We start from the raw sequence: 14,658 nt of genomic DNA, 5'->3' as shown, positions 1-14,658 counted from the left end.
ATAGTGCACCAACTCCCTCCTGCTGTATTTTCTTTTTGCTTTTGCTTTCTTCCCCCAGCTTTATAGAAGGTATATCAGAGTTGATGACTTTCTTCCATTTCCTGCATCTCTATGTATTTGAAAATTAATTTTGCCTGTCCCTCCCCTCAGCCTTAAGCAGAGTCTCTATTTCCAACTAAAGATTAAATTCTTTAAAGGTCTTAGGGAGTTTTTATTTTCTCTATCATGAATTGTCAAAAGTCCTTTCCTTGAATCCCAAGTTTCTCTTTGTAATGCAGATTTAAGCATTTTCATTCCTTTAGTTCCACAGAGACCTTTAGTAAATCTTAATACTTGTACTGTATATCAAGGATGGTACTAGGCATCCAGAATATGGTATTTAAGATCACCACCATCTATGTAGGCAAACAGGCACCAAATAACAAAACAAGAGCTTCAGTAACTAATCAATAATAACAATGTACCAAGCACTTCATAAGCACACCTCCTTCATTCTCAGAAACCCCTATGAATGTGGATCTAGTATTATATGCATTTTGATTAGGACCCCGAGGCATAGAGAAGTAAAGCCATCTACATGAACTCATGCATCCAGTAAGGGGTGGAAGCAGAATAATATAATACGCTAGTGGCTAGAATACAAGCTGATCAGGACATTATGGAGAAAGTCCTGGAAAAGTCAGGCAAGACCTCACAGAGGCGGCGACACTGGAGCTGGGCCATAAACACCAGGAAAGGAAATAGAAGGCCCTGGGGGCTCCGTGGCTCTCCAGTGGTTAAGACTCTGTGCTTTCTCTGCTAAGGGTGCTTGTTCAGTTCTGGGTCAGGGAACTAATACCCCACCAAAAAAAAAAAGAAAAGAAAGAAAAGAAAATGGCATGATCACATTCTGTGCAAATGACTGTTGTTAACAGTTTGCAAACAACTGAGTGCAACCCAATGTCTTTTGTCTCTTGGGGCCATATGAAGAAGTCCCAGGGGTTTAGACTTCAGGTTTATGGTACATTAAACTCAAAGCTAAAGACTGAAAAAGACTTCCCTCATAGCTCAGTTGGTAAAGAACCCACCTGCAATGCAGGGGACCTGGGTTTAATCCCTGGGTTGGGAAGATCCCCTGGAGAAGGGAATGGCAACCCACTCCAGTATCCTTGCCTGGAGAATCCCATGGACAGAGGAGCCTGGCGGGCTACAGTCCATGGGGTCGCAAAGAGTCGGACACGACTGAGTGACTAAACCACCAAAGACTGAAAAACCAGCTGTTCTGGCAGATTTCACAGGGTGGAGAAAAGAGGAGCTGGAAGCTAGCTGGGGTGGGAGATGGGGAGGGGGAAATGGTGGAGAGAGGGGGTTTTAGATGAGTTTCTGACTTCGCTGCTCACCGGGGCATTCATCAATTGTCAAAACTGGCATTTTCCTTTGTCGAAGAAGACAATGTAGACGACAGAAAAGACGCATTAGAATGAAGTAACAAGGACTACAGCACCTGGTTCCAGCGCCAACAGTGATTTAAAATGATAAAAGAGGGGGAAATTGTGAGCAGGAGTCATAAATTTGATCGTCTAGTAACATTAGACAAATGGCTGCCTTTTAATGTATTTTCCCTTTTGAGTATCATTTAAACACCCAAAGATATTGATGGTCTTGGAGGAAAGAAACTGAACCCAGTAGAGAGGGCATGATTGGTGTGGTAAGAAGAGAGCTACTGCTCCATCCAGGAGATCTTTAGTCTCCACCTTCTCAGGATGAGAAGCTGGGCATGTGGCAGAACTACTCTGAGCTTCACCGTCTTCAGAAGTGTTATTTGGTCACAAATGTTATGTTTACTGCCTGTGGGGTGGTTGGAGTCAGATATCCTTGAATTCATCTTCTGACTGTGATTATTTAAATGTATGAAAGTCAAAGTGTTAGTTACTTAGTTGGGTCTGACTCTTTTCGACCCCATGGACTGTAGTCCCCCCAGGCTCCTCTGTCCTTGGGATTCTCCAGGCAAGAGTACTGGAGTGGGTAGCCATTCCCTTCTCCAGGGGATTTAAATGTACAGTCTTTTCTAATCCGTGAAGTGAGCATTATAACTCCACTTTTGCTAAATTTCTTTGAAGATTAATAGATACAGTGAATATACAGAATGCAGCACTGATGCGTAGTCCAGTCTTTAAAAAAAAAAGTCCACTTGTACCTTTCCAATGGTTTGGATTTCTTTAAAGGGAAAGACACAGATAGAGAAAGATCCTCAGGCAAGAATAGCTGCATGATTGTGCTAAAACCTCCTTTCCTGTGAAATGGGAGGTCAGAAGTTCATAGCCCTGGTTGCACATTTGAATCACCTGGCATAATTTGATAGATTCCTAAGTGTGGGACTCACACCAAGGATTCTGACTTAACTGGTTTTGTCCCAGGACTCCAGCCTTGAGGCCACAGAAGCTTGCCAGGTGTTTCTAATGTGCTCTAGGTTCAATCATTGCCTCTCAAACTTCAGCATAATTCGCCTCACCATCTTGTTAACCTTAGATTCCGATTCTCTAGGTCTAGGATGTCTGAGATTCTGGCATTCTTAACAAGTTCCCTGATGACACAGAGGCTGCTAGTCTGGAGCTGAGCTGAGTTATTAATGCTTCATAACACTAGTTCTCAACCTTCGGGGTCTACCAGAATAACCCAGCAGCTTGTGTAAAATGTAGCACTGGGACCTGAGTCAAGCCCTTACCAATTCTGGATTGCTTGGTTTAGGGAGAGGGTAGAGAAAAATCACTGAACTATAGTGTTCATTTCAACGTAAAATCCTGTGATGCCAATTTTGTGATTTTTATGATTTCCCTCCCAGCTTATGTAAAAAATTATGGCTCTGAAACTGAGTGTGTGGGAGATCATTGTCAGAAACATGAAAGATGGGTGATCGCAAGTTATGTGATGTCAAGACGTGACTGGTCTTTATATCACGTGCATCTTCAGCCTCCACAATTCTCCTTTTGCGTTAATGGGGACTTTTGCAGGACTCCCTGTGTGAGCAGTATTTAGTGTTGAAGAAGCATCACAGGTGAACCGGGAGGGCATCCTTCACTGGCAGGAGATGGACAGGATGACTCTGGACGTTTTTTCTGCTCCTTGTTAACACAGCACGTTTTCTACGGCAGAATCCCTCAGGAGAAGCAGGCTCATCTTCCCCACCTCGAGATCAAACCGAGGGAAAATGGAGAGGGGGGAATAACAAGCCTGCTTTATTCAGCAGCGCAGGGGACTGACTTTTTAAAAACTCTCTGGGAATTTCAGCAGAATCTGTCCCAGGACAGATCTTAGGTCACTTTTTTCTTTTTCTTATCTTTCTGGATTCCTCTTGCTTTTAGTAGCTTAAAATATTCTCTACCTAGGGACAGGCTTTTGGCCACTTTCCAAGAGAAAGTGAAAAACCACCATGATGGGGTCACAAACAGTGCAATTCTCATTGTTGCCTTGGATAGCCATTCTGCATGTAATTAATATAGGAGGGCTGTTTCTCCCAAAATTTATGAATTTGTACCTCAACTGGTGCAAGGATAGTAATGTGTGGAAAATAAAATTATTTTCTTGCTTTCCCCTTTAAAGTGCTTACACCTGTCCTTGATCAGTCTATTGACAAGTCTGCATTGCCTCAAGAATGGACAACCCAGTAAAAGGCAATAATCATACATCAGTTTAGCCACCCAAATCCTAGGTCATCCACATTCCAGGTACTTAACACGATATTTCCATGTGGGCCTTCTTTATAGAAGAGGGTATCCAGTGGGGGCTACTCGACCTCGCTAACATCCCCCTGAGGCTGGGCTGGGCTGGGCTGGCTGCGGAGAAAGCTGCTGTGCGTTGTGATATAGCAGCAGCACAGTGCCCTGACTGCTTCACACGCCTTTCTCAAGCCAGCCACTGTCCTGCACTCCTTTCCCTGGTCCTGGGGGCCTTGCCATTGGCTTCTTAGACATCGATTCTACCACCTGTGCATTTGGTTTAGAAAGGGTGTAAGCCATGGTCCTCAGCCTTCTGCCCATTCACTGGAGTCCCATTTTTCGGGCGGAGGGCCTTGTGATCCAGGGGACGTGGTGTCTGTGCTAAGTGGAAGGAAGCTGCTGTGAGCGAGCTGGAAAAATGCACCGACAATTCATAGTGGCAGCAAGGCACTCCCCAGCCAGGAGACCTGGGGGCGACTAGTCTGAGGCGACGGGGCTCTGGGGAAGCTGTTGGTGGGAGAGGGGTTCTCAGTTTTAAAGTGAAAGGAAGGATAGAAGTTTCTCTTGGTACTCCCTGTTTTTCAGTTTTGTCCCAAGTTAGCTTCTGATGTGACAAGAAAATAATCACCGTGTTTTAAAATTTACTTAAAATTAACTTTGTGTGTGTGTACTAAAAAAATATAGGAGGTTCACTCTTATCAGGTAGCACTTTTGTTTGTAAGGCAGTGGCTTCCTTTCAAATCTCAGAGAAGGGACAGCCTTTTGCAAAGATATTTTATTGCTTTCCTCATGTATGGTGTTTCCCATGTGGCGGTTGAAAGAATTTTCAAATCTTACCTTATTAGTGCTCTTAACAACTCATGGATTGGGCACTGTGCATGACTGAAGGGCTGAACAACAGCAGTGTTTCCATTTTTCAGAGGAGGACATTGAAAGTCAAAGAGGTTAGTTTCCCCAGGTTGACTGTGGCAGACCCAGGGTTTGAACCTAGGCAGTCAGGGTCTGGTTGTAACCATTGTGTAATCCTGCCTCTAATAGCGAGGAAAGTGGCCCCGTCCTGGGGTGGAAGGAGAGAAATCAGACAGAATGGACTGGTTCTTAAATGCTAGTCCACAGAATAGTGGGATATCCGGGTAATCGTCATTGGACCTCTTACTTAAAATGCAAACCCCTAGGTCTTACACTCGGATTTCTGATTCAAGAAGTCAGGGGGTTTATGAAAAACCCACCTGGCTGTTGCTTAGGGGGCCCCCACTCTTACTACAGATCCACGACTCCTTCATTGGAACATCATTCTGATTATCCCCAAATGAACGTCCTGTCAGGGGGCTGAGGCAGCTTACGCCACCACCTCCCGTGCACGCTCCAGGCTTCCCAGCTCTGGGTCTAAACCACAGTCACCGAAGGCGACAGTTCTGACCACTCCACCCCCGGCTCCATCTGCCGACAACCACCAGGCTGCCTGGAGTCCTCAGCCTCCCACACCCTGACTGCTTTCCTTCCATCAGTGCCTGGAGCCCACGGCTCTTCAAGGCTTAAGCCGGGTCTCCTGCAAGGCAAGATGGGCATCTTTAGTACCTGTGATTCACTCCCTTTCTCTGCTCTGCTAACAGGGATGCCGCTCAGGTGCACGACCCCCAGGCACCAGCATTATTCTCCTGTTCAGATGGAGTGGACAGATGCAGCAATGTGACAACACCGAACCGGAGACCTGCCTCAGCTCCCCTCTTTCTTCTGACCTCCGTCTCCATCTGCTGCTAGCAGCTTCTTACTTCCAGACCCAGAAGGCGCTGGAGGATCTGGCCAGTGTCTCAGGCTTCTGCTAACTCAGTAACATTCTCAGGTCTCTTTCAGGGGCTGAGAGGAGCGATGCTGACTACACACACCCACAGGGATGAGGAGAATTAGCTGTTGCTGATGTGTGTACTGACCCAAACCAATCAGCCAGATAATTACCAGTCTCTGTTGCCTTTGAGACTGGATCCTATCCAGGAAATGGAAGCGGAGGAGGAGGCGGCTTGCAAGCCACTGAAGTTGCCGTCAGAATTTGGCATGAGAGCCAGGTAAAACCAAATAAGAAGAGACAGCTGGGCAAGGCAGAAGTCACCAGGGCCCTGTATGAAGTGCCCATTGCCACGTAACAGTGAAAGATGCCAGCTTTCTCAAAACAGCATCTATCCTTTTTAGTTCTCCCTCGTGAGTTCCAAGAATTCGACTGCTTCTCTATTTAAGAACAGGGACATTGCCTTTCTTGCTGGGTTTCTTGTACCATTTGGGATATACCCATGCTCAGGTTTCCTGACTACCTTAAATATTCCACAGAAAAGGGAAAATAGGCTTTAAAAACCTCTCCTGCCTGTCGGGAGAGCCCATGCAATGCCCCAGCCTCATTCTGTACTTCAGTGTGCACGCACCACATTCTAAGCGCACCCTGGAACAGAAGAACAAGCAAACTGGAGCCTAATTGGCCATCTTAAAATCTATAATTTAAATGTATACATCAGCCACACTTCACAACAGGCGTGTTCCTTTGTGCTCCCCAGGGACACTGCTGATTCCTTGAGTCTGTAACTGAATTCATCTAAAATAGATAAGGCTGCTGTTTGTAGGAGTTCAAAGCCTCTCTCCAGAGCCTCTCATCCAACTGGATTTCAGACAGAGAGGTCAGGGTGCCCTGATCTTCTCCAGTTCAGAGGCTGAAAACTCCACCTTTTCCTGGGGCTAAAAGCATCCTTGAAGTCTTTCAGACTTACACTTTGGTTGCAACGAGGTGGGGGCATCATTTTCTAACACAGCTTTCCAAGGGGCATTTGTACAAAAGCTGGGTAGGTTGCTTTTGAACTAAATTAAGAAGTTTAGGTTAATTCATTTTGCTGTATGCCTGTCTCCATGCCGGAAACAGCTCGGTAAGGGTTACCAACTGGGAAATCCCAGTTCCTGAACTCCCCGCAGCATAACTTACACTGCCAGGTCCACAGGGCATTGTTAATATAAAACCAACATGCAAATGAGAGGAGTTTCCTCTCTGTCCTTAATTACCTTGAGCTCCTTGGCTGTAGAAGAATCTCTGAGCCGACTCAACATCCAAGAGTCTGGGTGCAGACTCCACATCCAGAAAATAATCCATTTTGGGATAATCCATGCTTGATGTTCCCGAAACAAGAGTTTTAAGGCAAAATAGTCACTTGTATTGCCTATGGGAGAGAAAAAAAAATCCACAATACTTTAGACTGTCAAATATGATTTGGGGATAAGAAATATCCCATTAAATATGCCATTATTTGACTGACATTTCCAGTTTTAAGTCCATCTGTCAACAGAGCTTTCCTATTGTATGAGAAAATGAAGCATTTCACCAACATTTGTTAAAAGTGATATATTCTACTCAGAAAATACAGGTGATCCAGGTTAAAGAGAGATAACATACCAGTCTTTCTTTGCTGTGTATTAACTGGAAAATAAGCTTTTAAATTTTCATGCTGTTTTCAAAAGGTCTGTCTGATAAATGATATCATTAAGTATCAGCTGTTCTGAGCATTGATCCTCAATTGATCCAGGGAGTTCCAATCCCCCTTGAGCAGTGAGCACTAACCTGGGAATCAGAGCCTCCACTTACAGATGCCTTGCATGTATGACACATGCTGACATGTTTGCTGTAAAAATGCCTCGCATTCCTTCCTTGTAGTAATTTCCTCCAGCACGTTTTATAAAGTGCCAAGGACCATCACCTGCTTGCCTCTGACACAGGCTGCTTGTGAGAAAGAAATCTGGTTTGCCGAGAGCCAGCAATTATTTCCGAATTGCAATGATCCCCATAATATTATCATGCTTGTCAGGAAGCTAATATATTTCATTAAAAAAAAAAAAAAACCAGCCTGTTAGGTTCTTTCTAGCATATGTAGCCTTTCTCAGATACTTGCACAAATGTAGTATCTATTTCTGCAGGATGTTTTTGGAAAGAAGTAACAAGACCAAGTAATTAAAATCAAACTCAGAAGGATAATCTAATTCGTTTTTCTCTCTAACAGTGCATATTTTAAAAAGCCAAGTCTGGTAGAAGGAAACTTTTAAATATATCCAAAAGCTACCCCAACAGCAAATCATACTTACTGCAAAAAAGAGAAAAAAAAATATCAAGGGTTAACTGCCGGCAGTAAGAGCAATTTCAGTCAGAGTGTCTTTGATCTCACTAAATATTCCCGGTGAAAGTAAACAATTTTGATTGTTTGATTAGATCGGCGATGAATAAGGTATACCCGTCTGCTGGACTTCTTTATCAGATAAAATGGCCAGAGCATGTTACCTTAGCAACAGAAGGTGACGCCAGCCCCAGACTCTTTGTATCCTCCACTGCGAAGGAAGAAAATGACCAGCTTCCCGTGTAAAACTTTGGCAGAAAACCATCACCATCAAAATCTACATGTCACCATCACGCGGGTCCAATACCCCATATCTCCCGCCCCATCTCCTCCCCCATCCCCACCCCCGGCCGCTGCCACTCATCCTCAGGCAGAGAACTGTCATTTTAAAAAATGGTTTTGGTTTAATTATTTTTAGAGCTTCAAGCTCCAGTTTTATTTGCAATTACAACAGGAACACACGATTAAACAGTTAATATGGTAGAAAAGTTGTCGGGGTAACAGTCCTTACCCTAATGCTGGCTGAGGGTGGTGGGGACAGGCCATCTTAGCTGGCATCTGTTAAACATTCCCCTGTTATAATTAATACATGGATCAGTCACCAGCATCTAGGCTGAAAATAACTCTCTCTTCCTTCTGTGAATCAGTCACTGCAAGAAGCTTGAAAAGCTGTCTGAAATTTCCTAGGTTTTGCAAGCTGCATTGTAATGTAAATCTTTTGGGAGATTTCCCCCCACCAAAAGGCCAGTGAAACCCCAAAAGATAAATGAAAGGAAGAGTCTTGAAGTTAGCAGATACTCACCAGCACTTGTTGGCCCCTTTCGACAGGACACGGCTGAGCATAGGACGAAGCTGTGCAACGCTGCTGAGCCCAGAAGCCCAAATGAACAGCTTCTAATTTTCCTTCAATCTCAATTCAAGAGCACCGAGCAGAGGCAAGTGACGGATCTGCCCGTTTTACATTGTGATGAAATGCAGCCCCTAAGAGGAGATCTGAGGGGAGCTGCTCTTTAGAACACATTAGACTGCTAATTTAAGAAAACTGAAAGGTTTTGTTTTACTGTCTTTTATGTGTTCTCTCTGCTACCCCCTCAGTTTAATTTGCATTTAAAATTGCGCTCGCTCGTGTCTCCTTGGTTCTCCAAGGTGTGGAGTACTTTCTAATCAGGACAAGCTGCTTGGGTAGGGTTTGGTGCAACGTCACTTTTATTCTGAGCTGCAGAACAAGGTGGGTAATTATAATTGCGGGCTGTTTTCTGGGATAAAATACAGAGTGAATGCTTGATTTCATCCCCTCCCTCTTTCCTGGCCTTTCTTCCTCTTCCACCTCTGATTGTTTGGTCAGATTTCCCGCTGGCATCATGTCAGTTTGCCTAAATGCAATCTTCTCTGTCTGAATGTAACAAAATAAACCTAACAGCAAAAAGAAACTTTGTTTTGATACCTGAGCTTATTCTGGTGATACATCCTCCCTACCAAACCTCAGTAAGGATTTTTAGGCACAACACTTTGAGATCTGCTTATCAAAGCCATAATGATAGTCAAATACAAGATCTCTAGTGGGTTTTCCATGACCCTCTTGTACCCTTTGTTGACAAGCAGAATTAGTAATAAGTGTGGTGTGGTATGTGCATATTGGGTTGAGAAGAGAGAAGCTGCATTTAAGAAGTTACTTCAGGTTTAATAAATGGATGTTTCCACAAATTTAAAACAAACAAAAAAAGAAACCTTTGGAGGAAGACCACCAGAATCCCTTTTCCCATACCCACAGCTCCGTGGGCTACTCCCAAGACAAAACTGAACATCTCCTTCGGTCTGTCTCAGGGGTTTCCCCACCCAATGAGAGCAAGTCAGACACCAACCTGGTGCTATAGAGTTAAGCCTGATGAGAGAGGAAGCTGAAACTACCAATCACACCCTTACAGAGAAAGCAGACTGTGGACTCAGAATTCTCGGAGCTTTGCCCAGACCCAAAGACTGATTTCTCTAAGGTTATATTTCTGTTCAGCCCCCAGTGGAGGCATGCTGGACACTTGACATTTACGAGAGGAGAAAGCTGTCTTATGGCTCCTTAGCTCCCAGTGAGATGTGGGCGACAGGTTCTGAACTCTATTGTGAGTCTGCTGGAATTGTGATGACTCAGAGGTGAAAGAGAGTATGTGTGTGTGTGTGCACAATCCACTGCTGGTGAGCACAAATGAATATGTGATTGAAAAGGAGATGATAAACTGGAAATTTGAAAAATAGAGTTGAACCCCAGGGGTTGGAGGATGGGTTTGGAATCAATCGTTTCTAGATAATTGACCAAGAAAGGGAATTTGAAGTCTTACAAAATGGACATATGGTGTGAAAAGACCATGCTTTAAGAAAACTGAAAATTTTGACTTAACAAGTGTATTTGGGAAGGGAGGATTGATTATTCACTTGCAAAAGGGACTTCATTTTACTAGGTTTACTAGAGAACGACTGAGTTCTCTAACATGCCATGACCAGGTTCTGAAATAGATTTTCAGAAAATGATTTTACTCTCTGGGGAGCATAGCTGTAGATCACGTGTAAGAATAGCTGTGCAAGGCATTATTTTTAAAGGTGGGGAAGTATTGTAATGTTCGAAAGTCAATGTCAAAATCCGATCAGCTCAGGTCTGTTTTATAACTTTCATCTACTTAAAAGCAGCACTTATAATGGCCCATTGTTCTGAGACATAATAGAACCAGACAGAGAAGAAGGCAAGGTTAGAGCAAGTATTCAGAATAACTCTTATGTAGCACTGAATGATTCAACCCAAAACATCCTTGAGATGTCAGCTCTAGAAGTTAACTCAGACAATACTGACAAATCTTGGTGAGCTAGAGATAAAAAATTATTAAAAAAAAAACTAGAGTTGGGACTACCCTGGTGGTCCAGTGGTTAAGAAAACACGCTTTTAATGCTAGGAGCAGGGATTAGATCCCTCTTCGGGGAACTAAGATCCCATATGCTGCTTGGTGAGGCCAAAAAAATTAAAAAATAAAAAGCCAGAGTTACATCTTTTATACTGATGGCACTGCAGTATGAAATTTTAGCACTGTAAGGCTGAAATAAATAGTATAATGTTATTCAAAATACTGATTTGGCAGAGATGTTTATATTTTTCTATTGAGTAGGTGGTAAGAATAGGTGTGGGTGTGTTCTGTACACAAAAGGAAGAAGTGTTTGATTAAAAATGGAGGCGCATTTCAAGATGGAGTCTGATCAGTAAAGGTATCAGCTGGTATCAGGTTATCTTTGAGGTGTACTTATACGGTTGGATAGCATAAGACCCAAACAGTCTAGGGGAGTTCACATGATTTGCAGTTAGACAGTTTGCTCCTTTCATATCATCCAAATAACGTGCATCCGTGTTGGGTCTGGGTTTACTATGTTTGCTAAGAGATAAAGAAGTTTGTGTTGTTGACAATTTTACAATGTTTCATTCTTGCTTAATTGCTTTACCATATTCCAGAGATCTCTAGAAGACTCTGTTTTTCTTTGTGTTGGACTGCACAAAATTCTGCTTGCTACCTACATGAAATCTTGGGGAAGTTTCTTTTTTCCCCACAGACCCAACTAACTTTAAAAATACTAGAAGCTCTCCAAGTGTGGAGACATTCTGGATCCCTGGGGGGTGCTAGTCTGAAGATCTTTGGTTAAGTACTGGCTCACTAAACCAAGGACGCGTGTCTAGTCGCTTCAATCCTGGCTGACTCCTGCAACCTGTGGCCTGTTACCCACCTGGCTCCTCTGTCCACGGGATTCTTCAGGCAAGAATCCTGGAGTGGGTTGCCTAGAGGAAGGAGACACAGGAGACGGTGGGGCAGGGGGTGTCCAATTTCTGGGTCAGGAAGATTCCCTGGAGGAGGAACCGGCAACATACTCCAGGATTCTTGCCTGAAGAATCCCATGGACAGAGGAGCCTGGCGGGCTACAGTCCCTGAGGTCACAAAAGGGTCGGACACGACTGAAGTGTCTGAAGTACTTTAGTACTGAAGTATACACTCACTAAATAAATATATGTAGGAAATAATATATTCACTTATCTTGCAGATAGTTGACCTGAGAATAATATGTTCAATAGCAGTATTCTCTCTCTGCTTGGCAAGTCACTCTCATCTCCTCATCCAACACTCAAAAGAAATCTTTCCTTCTCTCCTCAATAAAGCTTGTCATTAGATGGTAGGGGTACTGCGAACACTTTGTCTGGGGCTTTATTTTTATTCAGATCTCTCTGGGGAAGGAAGCACTTTCAGCCATCATCAATTACTTTTATCGATACTTTAGTGTAAATTGATTTCAAATCTTTTCTTGTGATAAGGTTTTGATGATAGTGGGAAAGCTAAAGAAAACTGGGAGGGTTGGAAAAGCAAACCAAGGTGGAATATGTCGTCTTACAGGGAGGAGGAGCCTGATTTTATTTCATATAGTCATGTAGTCATGTTTATTTCATGTAGTTAGGTTTTGAGGGATTACTTATGTATAAGATGCCAGGTATTCGGCTGGAAAAAAGAAACATTAAATCAGTAAGCATCCCAATTTGGACCAGGGCTTGAAACTGCCTTAAAGGACCAGAGGCAGACTCTAAAATCCTATTTCAAGAACATTAGGTGAAAGGAGTTTCCCCTTTGGCCCATCCTTGGCCAGCAGGAAAATTCTTCAAAACAAAATCCTGCAAGCTTCTGTTTCTGAAACTGCATTCAGGAGAGAGACACTAGGAGTGAGCCTGCACTGGCCAACGTGGTGACGGCCGGAGCCAAGAGGAGCGAAGGGGCCTTTGGTTCTACTCGCTGCCCTCTTCTGAAAACGTCCTTTCCCCTCTTTCAACACTTTGTAGAAGGGTCAATTCACTGAATGAAGAATAGGAGTTCAAAATGTCATCCTTCCCTCTGCCAACTGGATTCTAGTAAGCTGACCTTGCTTATAATGTGGAAATTTCTTGGTTTGGCAGAAAGAATACTCATAAATTACGTCTCTATCTCAGTGTTTATCTAACTGACCTGGAAATAGGAAAATGAAGAAATGCTGAGTTGGGGGATGAGGGGTTCTCAAGCAACTCTCTACTGAGTATAATTCTCAAAATCCCTAAATATGAAGACAGGAAAATGGCCAACTAATGATGGAGAAATGTGTTGACAGTGGCAGCTCCTTTTTAAAAGAGCTCAACTGTGATGATATATAATAATGATATTTGACTTCATTCCCACTGGTGAGAAAATCACATTGCCCTCAATTCTTTATGTGTGTGTATTTGTGCAATTTGTTTCAGCTTTCCTGGAGGGACCTGAAAAAATTAATCACAAGTTCAACTGCATTTTCCTAGTCCTCCTAAAAATCCAGATTGCTGTTGTTGTTTAGTCGCTAAGTCATGTCTGACTCTTTCTGACCCCATGGACTGCAACTCACCAGGTTCACTGTCCATGGGATTTTCCAGGCAAGGATATTGGAGTGGGTTGCCATTTCCTTCTCCAGGGGATCTTCCTCACTCAGGGATTGAACCTGCGTCTTACCAAGTGCCTATTATAAACCGAAATAAATTTTATTTTTTGACAGGAAGTATCTCCTTGATAAATTATCCAATGAAACTGTAAGCTGGAAAGTCATTGGGTATAGTAGGATGCCATCAATACAGAACTGTGTATTTATATATATATAATAAGATTGCCCAGAAAGAGCTTCAAAGTCCTGGTAGCAGCATCTCTAAATACTTCCCTCTTTATATATGTTTGAACTCTGAATTTTCTATAGGAGTCACATGGTATGATCCTAGAAGAAATAACTAACAAAAACAAAAAAGGTCCAGCCACCTTCCTCCCCTGGGTATATCACAACCTAAAAAATATCCTAAAAATGTTCAAGAAAGAAAGAATGATTTCTGAGGGCCACAGGTCTTCTAGACCTTACACAGAAGATATGACCCCTGAACTTCCAGAGCACATTAGGAAAATAGGATTGGCTATAGCAGTGGGAACCCTCAGGCAGTGAATTGTATCAAAAAAGTATAAGTTATTTTTAGGCCTTTGTGAAATCATTTTTACAATCTCATATTACTGTGCACAGTGAAGTCTGACAATAGATACATTAGAGAGATAAGTGTAGAAGTAGATGTAGAGATTAGAAAGAGACAGAGATGGACACAAGGATAGAGCTAGAGCTATATAGAAAAAACGATCAAAATCAATTCAGGCTTGGTGGTGACTTTGAACTACCTTTGTCCTGTTCCCAAATGTGAAGGTCAAAAAAACAGTTTTAGTCAGAGGAAATTTGGTAACCATTTCATTCCTTTCAGGTCTTGAATATGCTGACAAATTCTACAGCCAGGTCTATGTGCTTAAATATGAATACTAAATGTTTTCCTTATGCATAGGGTATTTGATGTATAGCTTTGCATAAAAATATTATTATTCATGATACAGTCTCTGGGTTAATTTCGGAGTTAAATTTCTTTAGTATCTGTATCACCTGAAGGCACTGAGAAGCATCATATCTTAGGTATCAGGTTTCCAAGTCAGCATTCACTGCTGCTCCTAGTGAACTGAGGACAACAGAAACTCGCCCACTCCGTGATGCTCATAGAAGAGGGTGATGGTGGGTGGGGGCTTGCTTCTGAAACAAAGAGAACCTGATTGGTATTCACTGAGTTATAATTTCTCACAGGCATTAATAATATATGGGGGAAATGTCGTATTCAGCTTCACAACACTCATTGCTGCATAATAAACCCCAAAGAAATGTTATACAGGAGATGATGCAGTGAAAGCGCTAAAAGGATTGGCTTGGAAATCCAGGTTTTGCTGCTTCCAAGCAGCAAG

At 42.9% G+C, this 14,658-nt stretch overlaps 1 protein-coding gene and 1 long non-coding RNA gene across 8 annotated transcripts in view; one reads left to right on the top strand and one right to left on the bottom strand.

Moving 5' to 3' along the window:
• The window catches only part of PHACTR1 (phosphatase and actin regulator 1), a 491,697-nt gene extending 482,941 nt beyond the window's left edge, over window positions 1-8,756 (bottom strand). The window contains exons 1-2 of one of the 7 annotated variants that reach the window (XM_070457043.1): window positions 8,637-8,756; window positions 6,735-6,889 (exon numbers count right to left, since the gene is read on the bottom strand). In XM_070457043.1, the coding sequence (XP_070313144.1) occupies window positions 6,735-6,837 (103 nt within the window). In that variant the 5' untranslated portion in view covers window positions 6,838-6,889; window positions 8,637-8,756. Of the gene's footprint in view, window positions 1-6,734; window positions 6,890-7,122; window positions 7,221-7,287; window positions 7,381-7,805; window positions 7,972-7,998; window positions 8,109-8,345; window positions 8,365-8,636 lie in introns of those variants that run through there. The other 6 variants (XM_070457047.1, XM_070457042.1, XM_070457050.1 and 3 more) reach the window with 6 other exon arrangements.
• A 223-nt stretch (window positions 8,757-8,979) lies between these two features.
• Window positions 8,980-14,658, top strand: part of LOC139031611 (uncharacterized) — a 36,347-nt gene continuing 30,668 nt past the window's right edge. Inside the window, exon 1 of the long non-coding RNA XR_011484117.1 lies at window positions 8,980-9,062. This is a non-coding gene — a long non-coding RNA (uncharacterized lncRNA). The remainder of the gene's footprint in view (window positions 9,063-14,658) is intronic.

The sequence above is a fragment of the Odocoileus virginianus genome, chromosome 27, assembly GCF_023699985.2.
Source record: "Odocoileus virginianus isolate 20LAN1187 ecotype Illinois chromosome 27, Ovbor_1.2, whole genome shotgun sequence".
NCBI lineage: Eukaryota > Metazoa > Chordata > Mammalia > Artiodactyla > Cervidae > Odocoileus > Odocoileus virginianus.
This window is presented reverse-complemented; position numbering and strand designations above follow the sequence as displayed.